The 14,437-nt window shown below is 36.1% G+C and overlaps 1 protein-coding gene across 1 annotated transcript in view; it reads left to right on the top strand.

Moving 5' to 3' along the window:
* DNAH7 (dynein axonemal heavy chain 7) overlaps nt 1-14,437 on the top strand; it is a 312,783-nt gene that overhangs the window by 230,290 nt on the left and 68,056 nt on the right. The window contains exons 51-53 of the mRNA XM_036744029.1: nt 1,661-1,787; nt 3,197-3,391; nt 7,969-8,061. Coding sequence (XP_036599924.1) covers nt 1,661-1,787; nt 3,197-3,391; nt 7,969-8,061 — 415 coding nt within the window. The remainder of the gene's footprint in view (nt 1-1,660; nt 1,788-3,196; nt 3,392-7,968; nt 8,062-14,437) is intronic.

Raw genomic sequence — 14,437 nt, 5'->3', positions numbered from 1 at the left:
TCTTTGCTTCTTTGGTGAGATTTGCCATCTTTAGTTCCCTGAGATGTCTGTTGGACTTTCCCAGGATACTAGATTTTGCATGGGCCTCCTTTAATGCAGGGCTAAGGGCTTTTGGCTTCTGGAAACTAGAGACCTCAGATAGAAGTGAGTTGCTTTTTCTGCAGGGTCTCAACTACCTCTATGATTCCATTAGCTATTAATGGTGTCTTGGTCTTTTCCCCGATGTGTTCTGCCACAAAGTCTTTAAGCAAATGTATGAAATAAATTATATGTGCTAGGTATAACATATAACATATGTCTATTAAATATAATATATGATACATTATATACAATATGATATAAATATAGTAAATATTTCTATAGACACATATGTAAAAGAAGCACCAGGAATGTATGTATATGTGTGTATGTTTATATATGTGTGTGTGTATGTATATGTGTGTATGTGTGTGTACACTTCTGGTTCTTCTTTTCTAACAGATATTAACACCCCGATTATCACTTAGAGTCTTTGTTTAGGTTCCCAATCAATCAGTCTACCTAAACAGTGAAAGTACGTTACTTTGTCCTATTCACCCATAGATGTCTATGCACCCCAGCTATTTGTGTGTCACTTTCCGAGAGAGAGAAAGCCTTCCCTGTCAGTCTGGGAATCAGCAGAATGAGTAATTTAAATCTGCAGAGAATTTAGACATTTTAGCTATTGTTTTCGGTGGCTTTGCCAGCAAACTTTTTATCAGAGTTGCTAAGTAGAAAAAAAAATCGACTAATTCAATGAATGTGCTTTTCCTGTTGAAATGCTGCTGGCTAATGGTAAAAAGCAGGCAAAGACATCAAAAAGTAGGTCTTGGACAATCCGTGTATGAGCAAATCAGTCTATAAATAATCAAAGAGTTGGTTATACTACTAAATAGTTTTGAGAAACTGTAGGGAACTCATAGTATGGAAACTCCCACCCCTAAAGCTTTCAGGGACACGGAGAGGTTGAGCGACTTGCTCATGGCCACATAAACTGCAACAAATCAGAGACACAACTTGAACCCAGGTCTTCCTAACTCCAAGGAGAGACTTTTATTCAAAAAGAGTTGATGATAGTGTGATTATTAGTTGTCCTGATGCTTTGCTTAGATTGTCCTTATTAATGTTGTCTATCATTGTTCTGTGATTTCTTCAAGCTTTCTTTTACTAATTTCATATCCAAAGTAAGACACTGATCTCTTATCTATGTTATTAAATAAGAAATAGTGCTTTAAATTTTCTTCACATATAAACAACTGGTAAAAAAATGCCTTTATATCCAAAATATAAACTTATGGGAAATTAACAGAAAAACTAAACTGAAATGTATCTCAAAAAAACAGAGCTAGGCCACAAGGCAACAAATTAGTATAACATGTGCAATGATTTTTTTTTCCTAAAAGGAAGATGGGTAGCTTTAAAAAAAATCAGTCAACAGTAAAATGTAATTCCACTGAAATGTTTCTATACTGTTTTGCTCTCAAATTGGTTCACATGGCTAATGAGGATCCTTGATTGTTTTTTGGGTAATTGACCAGAAAGTTTATTAGAACAACGAAGGTCTAACTGGTTTGTAATAGGTTTTCTTAATTGCATGGGCTTTAAAGTGATATTAATTTTTAATTTTTTTATTTCTTCACAGGCTACAAATTCTTCAGGATCACTTTACTTATTCGTTATATGTGAATGTCTGTCGTTCACTCTTTGAAAAGGATAAGCTGCTCTTTTCCTTTTGTCTAAATACGAATCTCCTGATACATGAAAATTTGGTCAGTACCTTTTGAAAATTTTCATAAGGCACTGATGTATGAAAACTTACATTGTTATTAAGGTATTGATTCATAATGACATCCACAAAACAGAAAAATTTTACCCATAAATAATGCTGAGTATATTTAATGCAGCTCATTATAACAAGACACTTTGATTTCACAGAAGTGAAAAATATGTTGTGGACAGAGAACAGTGTTAGAACTATATATTTTTAATATTAAGTTAAAATAAAGTAACCTATAAAGATATACCAACTCTGTATTTTAGTATATTGTCTCAATATGTGTATACCAAATAGACTACGTACATGTTTAAACATTTGAAGCATTTCAGTAGCCGAATAGAATAGTTTGGGTTTGATATAGTGGAATTTTAGCACTACTTAGCACTATTTGAAAATGGAGTTCTCTCTCTATTGGTTTTAATAATTAGAAGGAAAATTGACCAATTTAAATGTGTTCATTTAAAGTCTGAGGTGATTTTTAAAAGACAGCTTTTCATACACATTCCTCAACCAGGCTCTTTTTAAACATGGCTTATTTTTGTGTCTTATAGTCCTGGAACCCAATGATGGCCTTTGCCTGTACGATGAATAAATTTGTAATTAGAAAGATCTTAATTTTTTCCATGTCTTTTACAATCCTGTTTCTTAAGAATAATTCAACAGGGGCAATGAGTAATTTTAAAACTATAAATAAAGTTTAGGGCTTTTAAGAAAATAAAATAGCAAGGGATCTTTTCAAACGGTGCTGAGTAGTGCTAAAAATTCTGCTAGAAATTCTAGAACTCATAGGTGTCTCTCCAGGTTAGGGGCTGAATTACTATTCTGACGCTCCTATTCTAATCATTGAATACATCATTCGTATGTTTGTGAAACATACATCTAAAATATTATTCTGAGGACCACTTAAAATGACTAGCTAAGGAGGGGTGGAACTTGTAATAAGTACTTGAACGTTCATTTCATTTTAACACTTCCAACATAATCAGATTCTACTGCTGAATTTGGAGCTTCCTTAAAGGCCCCAGTGATGGCAGAGGAATTCTGATCTTGATGCCAAAGATTTACATTAACAGAAGGGTTTAGCCCTCTTCCATTTAAATAATAGCGAAATCTGCAAAGTCCTCCGTAAGAATCAAACTGCAGATATTCAAGTAAAAGTTGGACTAAGTGATCTCTGAGCACTAGCTCAGATTCTGAATCTCATAAGTCTTTAAACTGAAAAAGTAATTGTCACCCCATCACTGCCACCTAATAGGTACTTAATAAACACTTGCAAATTGACTGATTAAAAGTCTGAACATTTACCCTTTAAAATTTAAGGTAGCTAAATCTATAAGTTGACTAAAGTACAAGCAGGTTGTCTAGTTTTTTACTTCTTCCTTCTGTGTGATTTCACTCAAGGTTAATGAAGATGACTGGAGGTTTCTGCTAACTGGTGGCATTGGTCTGGACAATCCTTTCTCCAACCCTTGTATATGGCTTCCCCAGAAATCTTGGGATGAAATATGTCGATTAGATGAATTACCAGACTTCAAAGGCATTCGTAAGGAGTTTATATCACTGAAAGATGGATGGAAAAAAGTATATGATAGTTTGGTATGTATCAAAAATTGTTTCATGAAACTTTTTCTTATTGTATGGTTTTAATGTGGAAAAAAGAGAATGCTTATCTTCTAGTCTTAATCTTTAAATAAAACAAGTAAATATGCTAGATAAGTATTAAAATAAAACTTTAGTTTATTCTATCATTGTTATACTATGTGTTGCCTACAAATTGTCACTAAATTTAGAATTTTTAACATTAATTTATGTTTTGAAATATAAAGGTAAAGATATTTTCCTAGGTTGAATATTCTATGGAAACACTATTGTTGAATTGACAAAAACTATGAAAACTTTAAACTTTCTCATTCATATGTCTATGTATGTGTGTGTGTGTGTGTATCTATATATATAGATACACACACATACATTTACATATGTACATATACATACACACACACACAGTTATAGGTATCTGACAAACTTTTCACTTGCAAGTGACTAATTGACTTGGAGGGAAAGCTGAGCCAACATACTATTGGTACAGTGGAGCAGAAAAGGAATGGGTAGCTTTCAAAGATTTGGTGTACAGCACCACATTTACTTGCTTGGATCAGAATACTTACAGACATTAGGATTGATTTGATGAAAATGATGAGGAAATTCAGAAGTTACTAAATGAAAAATGAGAACTCTATAGGGTCTAATAGGAGAATAGTTCATCCATCTCTAAAAAGGCAGCATTTAACTCCATCAAAAATTAAATACAAGCGAAGCTTAGAGAAATGCAGCATTCTTGGCTCAATAAGAAGGCAGATGTTTCATGCTGATCGTAACAATCCAAAGTGCTTTTATGATGCCCCAAAGGCTGTTTCTGGGCCCAAGACCTATGGTGCATCTCAACTACTCAGTACAGTGTAGCACCAAGCCAATGTGATACACACGGCGCCTACTGTGACTATGAATATGCGGGCATAGTTCTGAATTGCAAAATATAACAGATTCTCTCCACTGAAGGCAGAACCAAGACATTTATTCAAACACCAGAAAGCCAAATCCATCATAGCAACAAAGAAGTTTATACACATTAGCAATGTAGGGGGCACCAACATCCCCAAGCCTTCTCTCTGTTAGGGCTTTCCCACAAATGAATGTCCTCAAGCAAAATCGCTCCCTGGCTCTCACTCATGCTAGCTGCTGCTCAGTGTTTCTCTCTCCCACTCTCCCAGCTCTGACAGCTCTGTCTCACTTCCTCCCAGCTCTGCTCCACCCTTCCTGCTCCACCTGTTCAGAAGCTCCTCCCACCACAGGCTCATGTGACTCAGACAAGTCACATGGGCCTATTAATGGATGGGAAGATCTTCCCATTGTATTAACAATACATTAACAATACATGCTGACAGAGCCACATTGATTAGTGATAAGGACATGATCCTAAAGAGATGGGCTGAACACTTCCATAGTGTTATAATTCATGCTGAAGACATTGACCGTTTACCTCAATTTGAAACTAATCCCTCTCTAGCTGAATTTCCACCTGAAGAAGAGGTTTTGAATGTTATTAGGCTTCTCTTGTGTGGCAAAGTGCCTGGTGCTGATTCCATTCCAGCAGAGATCTACAAAGAAAAGGGGTCCACTGCACATACAAAAGTTGATGGAAATCTTCTAGGTTATATGGCAAGAAGAGGTTATCCCCCAGGAGATTAAAGATACATCCGTTGTCCGTCTATATAACGGAAAAGGAAATAGGTTGTCCTGTGACAACCACAGCGGAGCAGGGGGTCTCTCTCTTAGTCATTGCTGGCAAGATTCTTGCCAGAGTCCTCCTTAATAGGCTGATCCTTCACTTGAAAGATGGTCACCTGCCCAAGAGTCCGTGTGGCTTCAGAAGAGGCCAAGCAACGGTGCCTGACAACTCCAGGAGAAATGCCAGGAGCGGAACACAGGTATGTAAACGATGTTCATCGATCTAATCAGTGCAAGGGTCTATGGGAGACCGTGGTGAAATTTGGTCGCCTGGAGAAGTTCATCAGTATCGTATGCCAGTTTCATGATGGCCTACTTGCATGGATTCTGGATAATGGATGCTTTTCCAGTCACCAATGTGGTGAAACAGGGCTGACTGCTTACTCTCATGCCTTTTATTTTAGCATGATATTTTCAGTGATGTTGTCAGACACTTCAATGAGGATGAAAATGGCATCAAGGTCAAGTATTGAACTGACAGTAAATTATTTAATTTGAAAAGGCTACAAGCCAAGACTAAATTGGAGGGAAAGTTGGTGTGTGACTTTTTGTTTTCACATGATTATGCACTCAGTGCAGCTTCTGAGGCTGAGATGCCATGAAGTATTCTTCAATTCAATTTATCAATTTCTCTGTTGCTTGTGCTAATTTTGGCCTAACAATTAACACCAAGAAAACAGAGGTTCTCCACCAACCAGCACCACACCATCCATAAGTGGAACCATTGGTTATAGTAAATGGAAGAATTTTGAATGCTGTGGATAAGTTCACTTAACCTTGGCAGCATACTTTCCAGGGATGTCCACATAGGTGATGAGGTTGACACATACATTACCAGAGCTAACTCAGCATTCGGAAGACTCCAAAAGAATGTGTGAGAGAGAAGAGGTATTAGACTGCCTTCTAAACTGAAGATCTACAGAGCCATTGTGCTGACCTCATTGTCGTATGCCTGTGAAACCTGGACAACATACCAGTACCATGCCAGAAAATTAAATCCCTTCCATTTGAATTGTCTTAAGAAGATTCTGAAGATCACCTGGCAAAAGAAGGTACTGGACACTGAGGTCCTTTTTTGAGCTGAACTGCCAAGCATTCCAATTCTGCTACAGAGAGTACAACTCCAAGATGGCCAGTCCATGTTTTCCAAATGTCAAATGTATGTTTGCCTAAAAGACTATTTTATGGAGAACAAGGCAGGCACTCACATGGTGATCAGAAGAAGTGAAACAAAGATATTCTCAAGGTCTCCATGAAGAACTTTGGAATTGATTGTGAAACATGGGAGACACTGGCACAGAACCATCCAGCATGGCACGTATCAAAGAAGGCACTGTGCTCTGTGAACAAAGAACAATTGTGGTAGCTCAAAAAAAAAACCAAAACAAAACATGAGATGTGTAAATGTCAAGATATCTCCCTCCCCAATGGTCATATGGACTATTTGTGCCCAATCAGTGGCAGAGCTCCCCAGCTTGTATTGGTATGATCAGTCACAGCTGGATACACCGTACATTGACCCTGACATTGTGATGGCATTCTGGTCCTCTTTGAGCATGAAGGACAAACAACGATGACTAATAAAAAGATTTGTCACGTTAAGATGTGACATGATTAAACATCTTTTTAAATACAGGATACAAGATAACAAATTTCCTGAAATACTATAATTTGGAAGAAAGTTAGTTCCAGCATAATTTTTATGTGGCACTTAGGTGTGTAAGTAACAAAATTAGACAAAAACTTTGAGTTTTAATGTTTTCAGAATATAGAAAATTGAATTTTGTATAGGAAGAAAATGCTCTTTTAGAAATTAGCAAGTGTATGTCATATCATGTACCAAAACCTACCCTTCTTAGATTCATGTCACTGAACTCATTCCTGTTTCTACATGGCTTTCTGATCCCTGTCACCACTAGCCTGTGATGTGGTCACTTAAGATCTGATATACATTCACTTAAACTTTCTACTTCTGGACCCCTCTGATGCCTCATTGGGATGTGGAGGAGACCTTGTAGTGTTAGTAGAACACAAACTATGTCAGGGCCTGGTGAGACTATAAGTCTGGTTTCTGAGGGTTAGCCTAGATAATCGGGGAGTGGATTTCACCAAGTTATCCAGAGTGGGGAAATTTACTCTGGGAGACCAATGTCATTATTAGTGGGGTGAGGTCTGTGTGCTGAGATCTACCTTGTGGTTTGCTAAGCACTTTCCTTGCTGCAACCCTGTGAAGTGCATGGTATAATTAATTTTATAACACTTTTGCATATGAGGAAACAGGGCTTACAAAGGCCGCACAGTGAGACAGTATTTAAACCCAAGCTTTTTGGTTCCAAAGCTAACCTTCCTGCCTCTATGGCCCTTCCTTGTATAATATATAATACATACAAGATAAAACATAAGTGTTTTATCTGCCCTTCTTGATACCAGGATTGGCTATTTTAGGTTGGTTGGTTTGGTTTTTTTTTCCTTATAGACTTAATACCTAATACAGCGACTTGTGTTTAGGAATCACATGATACATCTTAAAAAATTAGATTCACAATTTCATCTAAACTCTTAACTGGTTATTGTACAAACTAGAGGTTTATTCATGTCAAATTTCCAATTTAGGAAAGGAAATTCAATATGCTTTTAATACGGAATTAGCTTGGCACAGTGAAAAGGATGTTGGCTTTAAAATCACAGTTTCTGTCTCTGTGATTAATTATGTGTGTGTATCCTCGGACACTTTATTTCACCTCTGGCCCTTATTTCTTCATCTGTAAAATGTGGGGTTGGACCTCGAAGGTTCCTTCCACCTTCAAATCTTTGATCCTTTATTAGTGTTTACAAAAGGTTTATGTAATTAGATTTGAATTAACTTGATTCCTCTATTTTTATAGGCGCCACACCATGAGTCCTTCCCTGAATCATGGCAAGAAAAAGTAAATGACTTTCAGAGGATGCTTATTATTCGCTGTCTGAGACCTGACAAGGTAAATGTGAATCTGAGCTTTGAAATGAAGGTACCTCTTTCCCACATGCCATCCAAGGCTTTATTTCCCAACAATAAGTGCTTTACCCACAAAAACAGATTATATGTGAAAAGTGTAAGCATATGAAAAAGTTGGTTCATTAAAGTTATGTTAACCCTGAAACTAGCCAGAATAGATTTTATGCGATAGGATTTCATTTCACAACTTGAAACTACAAACTACTGTTTTCCTCTGGCTTTTACTCAGTCTTTTCTCAACATTTCTACAATTTAATTTTGGTCCTTGTCACTGCTCTGATCTTGCTCAGTAGTTGTAATGCTGGCTCACTTAGTGAATTATTTGAATTATTTGACATAAGTGTTTATATATCTGGTCTTGTATTTTGGGCTGGCCTTCCACAGCCTATTATTTATTATTTAGCGCTATCCTAACTACAGAGGAATGTGCTAACTTTTAAAATAAATATCACCCAAGGATAGCAGTACCCCAGGGATTCAATTCACATCTTTTTGAAAGAAGTGTTAATCTTCACAATTTTGTATGCTAGACAAGAATTGTTATATACTAAGATGACTACATGCCTGTCTAATGCAAAATATTAGAAAATAAAATCACTTCTCATTCTGGTATATACTAATTTTTACCAAGAAGGCGTTTTAATGAGATGTTATCTTGTTTCAGATATTTCTCCTCCCAAGTATTTTACAGATCCTTACCCAATTAAATTCTTTGAAAAGAAGAAGCTAGTTAAGCATTTTCAGGGCTTTAAACAACTATATAGCCCACCGTGTTTCAAATAAAAGATGAGGCTTTGCTTATATTAGGTACTTCATAAACAATTAATGAATGACAATAAAATAATGATTTTTGTAACCATGCTTTAAAAAAAAAAATGGGTGGAGAATGTGTTTGGAGTACTACAAACCAAGACTTTTCAAAAGGTAAGGAAGACTGAATTTAAGACACACCTAAGACATCTCAAATGCCTTCCAGCCATTTAAAAACCCTATCAGACATTTCTCTCATATCTAGTCCACTTAATTTGTATTGATATTTTCCTGTTCTCAGCTAATCACCTTCCTCTCTTTTATCTTACACATTTAAAAGCCAGTGATGGGCTCTTGTTGTCAGAGGAAGAGCCTAGCTAAGTTCAGAAATACCTCAACAGGTTTACTGCTGGGTCATATTGAGGAGACTTTATGTTAGGTCACAGAGAGGTGATCTACATGGATGAAAGGTCTACCTATGCCAACATAATCACAGAACTTTAATGTATGAAGGGAGAATCATTCTTTTACCCAAGAGTTCGTTTCCAAACCATGGAATCATCTTATGCTTTCTCTGAATCATCTTTCATAAGATTACTTTTATTTCTATTAGGGGTTCCATTTTCTAATGATAAATTAAGGTTTTGAGAAACTCACTTTCTTAAGCCACATAATTGCATAGTGACTAAAACATGAAGAAAGTCAATTACCTCAAAATATGAGAAAGTTTTTATTTACAGTTCCTCCCTTGTTAAATAGCAAATTTATAAAATTTATTGCCTGTAGAAATTATTTGTTTGTTTTCCCTGAGTCTTCCCTACACTAGAGATCCACGCTATACTAATACATACCAAGAAATTCATCAATTGATCCATTTCCAGATTATGATATTCTTCCATTGTCAGATCATCAAAAAAAATTTCTGTAGTCAAAAACCACCAAGTACTGGGACTTCTGGAATGTTCTAGTCTTCAACATGCAGTGAGTGGAAAGTGCCCTTTAAGTTCACCATTTCCTCAGTAAGAAAAATAAGAATTTTCTCAAAACTATGCTTCAAAATTCCACAATATTGCATGAATCTTCATATCAATTCACTAACTAATGTCAATTAAGCCAGCGTGAATCACAGTACAGGTTTTATTACACTCAAAATGTGACATACCCCACAGCAGTCAATGGGGAATTTGTCATTAACAATTCAGCCAGAAGTATTTACACGTTATGCAGCCAGGTTTGTGTTACATTTTGACATGAGTAGTATGACAATTAAACTATTCTGTGATTACTCTTTAAGACATCAATATTACATGCTTACCAGAGATCATCATTTAGATGATGGTCTTCTGCTCTACCAAGCATAAGAAACACTTGGCACATCTGGTAAGTTTGCATTTGGATAGTGGATGAAGTCAGCCTTAAGCATCTACAAAAGAGATGTTATTTATGATTTTAAAATACCAGGCAGAACCACACGCTAACAATCCATATGCTTTTGCAAAAAGCATCATCACTTCGAAGACAATGAAGAAAAGTTAGTTCCTTGCAAAGTCCACACACAGGGACATTTAAACTTTAAAGACTTCATTTTGAAACTGGGATTGATTTTAAAGGTGAATGATGATATTCTCTCTTTTTATTCAGAAGCAGAAATCAGGCTATAAATTATATACTACTTATAACATTCTGTCCTTGGAGAAGTCACTCATACTCATAGAGTTAGAAGAGATTTAAATGATCATCTCATCTAACCCTTACTTGAAAAGAATTCCCACTACAACACACTTGATAAGGGTCATCCAGCCTTTCCTTGAAGGCCTCCAATAAGGGTGAACCCTCTACTTCTCATGGCAGCCATTTCACTTTTAGATAGCTCTAAACAGTAGGAAATTTTTTTCCATATATCAAACCGATCCTTCCTTACAACTTCCACCTATCTTTCCTAATTTTGCTCTCTGAGATCAGACAGAACAAGTCTGATACTTCTTCCACATGAAAGCCTTTCAAATATTTGAAGATAGCCATTATGCCCCCTCTAAGTCTTCTCTATGCTAAATGCTCCCAGATCCTTCAATCAATTTTCACTTAATACATATTATTTAGATGTCCCTGCTTGTATCTGGACAGCTTTCCAATGCCATCCTCTATGTAATATACTTGTGATCCTTGGGGAAAATGGGGGAAGGGAGCAGTGACAAAACCAAGTATTCCCCATGAAATCACCTCTTCCCACCTAAATGCCTCCCCTCTTCCTGCCTGAACAAGAACTCATTGCATATGGTAAGCATTATATAAATGTTAGTAGTTGTTGTGGTTATTATGATTTAGACACTTTTTAAATATTTATAATCCTTAGGAGTATAAAGGAAGAATGGAAACATGCATTTATTAAATACCTGTTATGTGCCAGGCACTGTGCTACAAATATATTATTGTGCCTTATACACATCTCATTTGATGTGAGATATATATATATATATACATATATATATATATAGTTTTATATTTCTCTCTTTGTATTGCAATATAAGCATTACATTTTACAAATGACAGCATGTTTGATTCTCACAGCAACCCTAGGAAGTAAATTATATTATTATCCCCATTGTGCAGCTGAAGGAAATGAGATAAACAATGACTTATCTGGGGTCATGTAGCTAGTAAGGGTCGAGATTTAAACTCAAGACTTCCTAACCACCACAACAATAATAAGAGCTAACATTTATATAGTGCTTCCTATGTGCCAGGCACTGTGCCAAGCACTTTACAATTATTATATCCTTTGATCCTCACAAGGATCAATTTGATCCTTCCCTACCTGGGAAATAGGTACTATCATTATCTCTACTTTACAAATGAGGCAAATAGCGGTTAAGTTATTTACCCAGGGTCATACAACTAGTAAATGTCCGAGGTCAGAACTGAAGTCAACTCTGACTGACTCTGGGTCCAGTTCCTTCACCACTCCACCTGCCTCTCTTAGGTAAATGGGTTTTCTTCAAGCAACCTTATTTAACCCTAAAGATCGGTTTAAAAAATTGGAAAGTATTTCTTTTCCCTCTGAACCCAAAGGTGATCACATTTTCATGTTCCTAGATGGCAGCAATTTACTCCATTACAGCAGAGGAATGGTATTGCTTGATATATGCAAAATGCCTACTTTTGGAGGCTTTGCTGAATGCAACTCCATATTTAAATGGAAGTAGCCATCCATTCGGAGTACTTGCAAAATATTCCTTGCATTCTTGTTACCCCAACTGGTGTCAGTGACCAAAATAATACAACCACATCATTGCATAACTCAGAAACAAAGCAAAGGTGATCTTCTACCACTTACGTTTTCAGGAATACGTTTGCAATTTCTCTTAAAAGGCCAGGCTGTGAAAATTCTCATTCACATTCATACATCTACCTAAATTAAGTCATAATCTTGGCCACCACATTCAGCCATGCAGAAGTGCAGAAGCGTACCCACTGACAAAAACAAACAAACAAAATCACAGGTAGTAAAGTGTGATTCTTTATCCTTTTTCTAAGGCAGGGATTAAACAATGTTTATGCAGTCACCTAGAAATAATTTTTATTGCTTTTAATTAGCCATATAATACAGTTGAGGATAGGAGCAACATGGATAGAAGCCTTAATTAGCTTTTCTGTCTTCTACTTAAATTCTGTGCGAAATTAGAGTAAGTAGATTGATAACTGTGATAGGAAAAAAACTCTTTTATTTTCTTCCTTTGAGAAGAGTCATAATAAGAAGTACTTTCTACCTATAAACCAAGTTGTAATCTTTTTTCTTAAAATACTAACTAGAACCTAGAGGATAAGTTGACTTATCTACGCTCACATTTATTTGATTACTTTTCCATGGAAACCTGGTAAAAGTATAAACTTTTACAATAATAAATCTGCATTGGTGTAAGCTCTATGAAGCTGGAGGATAAATCTTCCCTGTATCCTTCCATTCCCATTTCTTACCACCTAACAGAGCTCCTAGTGCACAACAGGCCCTCAATAAATGTTTAATGAATGGGGTAGCAGTCACTAAGTAATACTGTCTTTCCAGAGAGTACATAACTACAGTAGTTGGCATAAATGTTCCTGAAGGAAACTTTGAAAACTATCCATAAGTGAAAAAGAAATGTACATTTCTGTAAAGAAAAGTTAGCGTAATATCTAGCAGAGTATGTTGCCCCATAGAGTGTATTTAGTAAATACTGGATAATATTATGTTGTCAACTATTTACATCTTAGCATCTAAGGTAAAGCTCTTGGACTATAATCAGAGGCACTCTGTTTATGTAGTCTTCTGTGATATTGGCTCACCTAGGGCATGAAGCCCATCAAGGACACTTACCAGTTTCAGTGTTCTAGTCATGAGCAGAAATGATGAGACGGGAGAGCAAATCACATATCATGGGCTCATCACTGATGCCTGGTGTGGTAGGCAGTTTATTTTTATTTTGTCTGACAGTATTAAATAGGAATCTTAAATTTTGCCCAAGTTGTGAGTCACAGAAGAATTGCAAGGAGTGATGAACCGTTTTGTGTAATACAGTGTGGTAAAACAGCAGCATAACCAGAATCCCAACAGTGAAGCTATGATTCCTAAATTGGATATCAATTGTATTGGTAGAGGGAGGTTTTTTTTTTTTTTACCTCTACAGTAGCTCCCTATGCTGAACAAATCCCAAGACTGGTAAAGTTGGATGCTTAGTATTCACTTTTCAGTGCCCTGTGGTGCCTTATAAACTAATTAATACCAAAATTTTCTTGTTCTTTACTACTTACTTTTTTCTTTAATCCACTTTTTTTCCTTGTGGCTTTAATTTCTTTTCTCACCTCATTCTATACCATTTGAATGTTACTCTCTTGCTCCGAACTATAACAGTTTTTTTTAATCTAGGCAATTTTTATACTAATTTATTTTGGAACCTTAGTTAATGGATAGTTACCCCTTCCCTTTCCAAGTAGTTCAAGAAAGTACCATCTAAAGCTACAAGGGCAAAAACCAAAACAAAACCAAACCCTTCTTTCTGATCACTTATAAATGGGCAGGAAGACATCATCTAGAACTGGAATGAGCTATCTTAGGAAGTATTAAGTTCTTTGTCCCTACAAGTCTTCAAGGATATGATGGAAGACAAACTATCAAGATTTTGTAGAAGATATTCTCTTTCAAGCACAGGATAAACTAAATCCGAGGTATTAAATACCAGGCTCAACACTCCTGAGTGCTGCCCAAACCAGATTAAAGTGTATTTGGGAAATATTTAACAAAATAGATAAAATACAATAGACCACAGATAATGTTAATATGTAGTTTTCCAAGTCAATATAGGGCCAGCCAGTTCAGTGGCCCCTGTTTCTATTTGTGTTTGACACCATTGAACTAAATGACCTTTCAGCTCCCTTCCAACACTGGGAATCTATAGGAAGAGAAACAAATTTTCCCACCATGTGTGAATTGTGAATCAGGGAAGATGCCTAATTCCCCTACTCCTCTGTAATCCTTGGAGAATTATTGCCTATAATTATAGTAACCCAGTCTCTTATATATGGGTTGAATGTGTAATGAAAATATATTTTTAAGGTATATATTTTTATATCTT

Source organism: Trichosurus vulpecula, chromosome 2 (assembly GCF_011100635.1).
Source record: "Trichosurus vulpecula isolate mTriVul1 chromosome 2, mTriVul1.pri, whole genome shotgun sequence".
Classification (NCBI taxonomy): Eukaryota; Metazoa; Chordata; class Mammalia; order Diprotodontia; family Phalangeridae; genus Trichosurus; species Trichosurus vulpecula.
The sequence above is the reverse complement of the archived record's forward strand: the minus strand, read 5'-3'. Positions and strand labels throughout refer to the sequence as shown.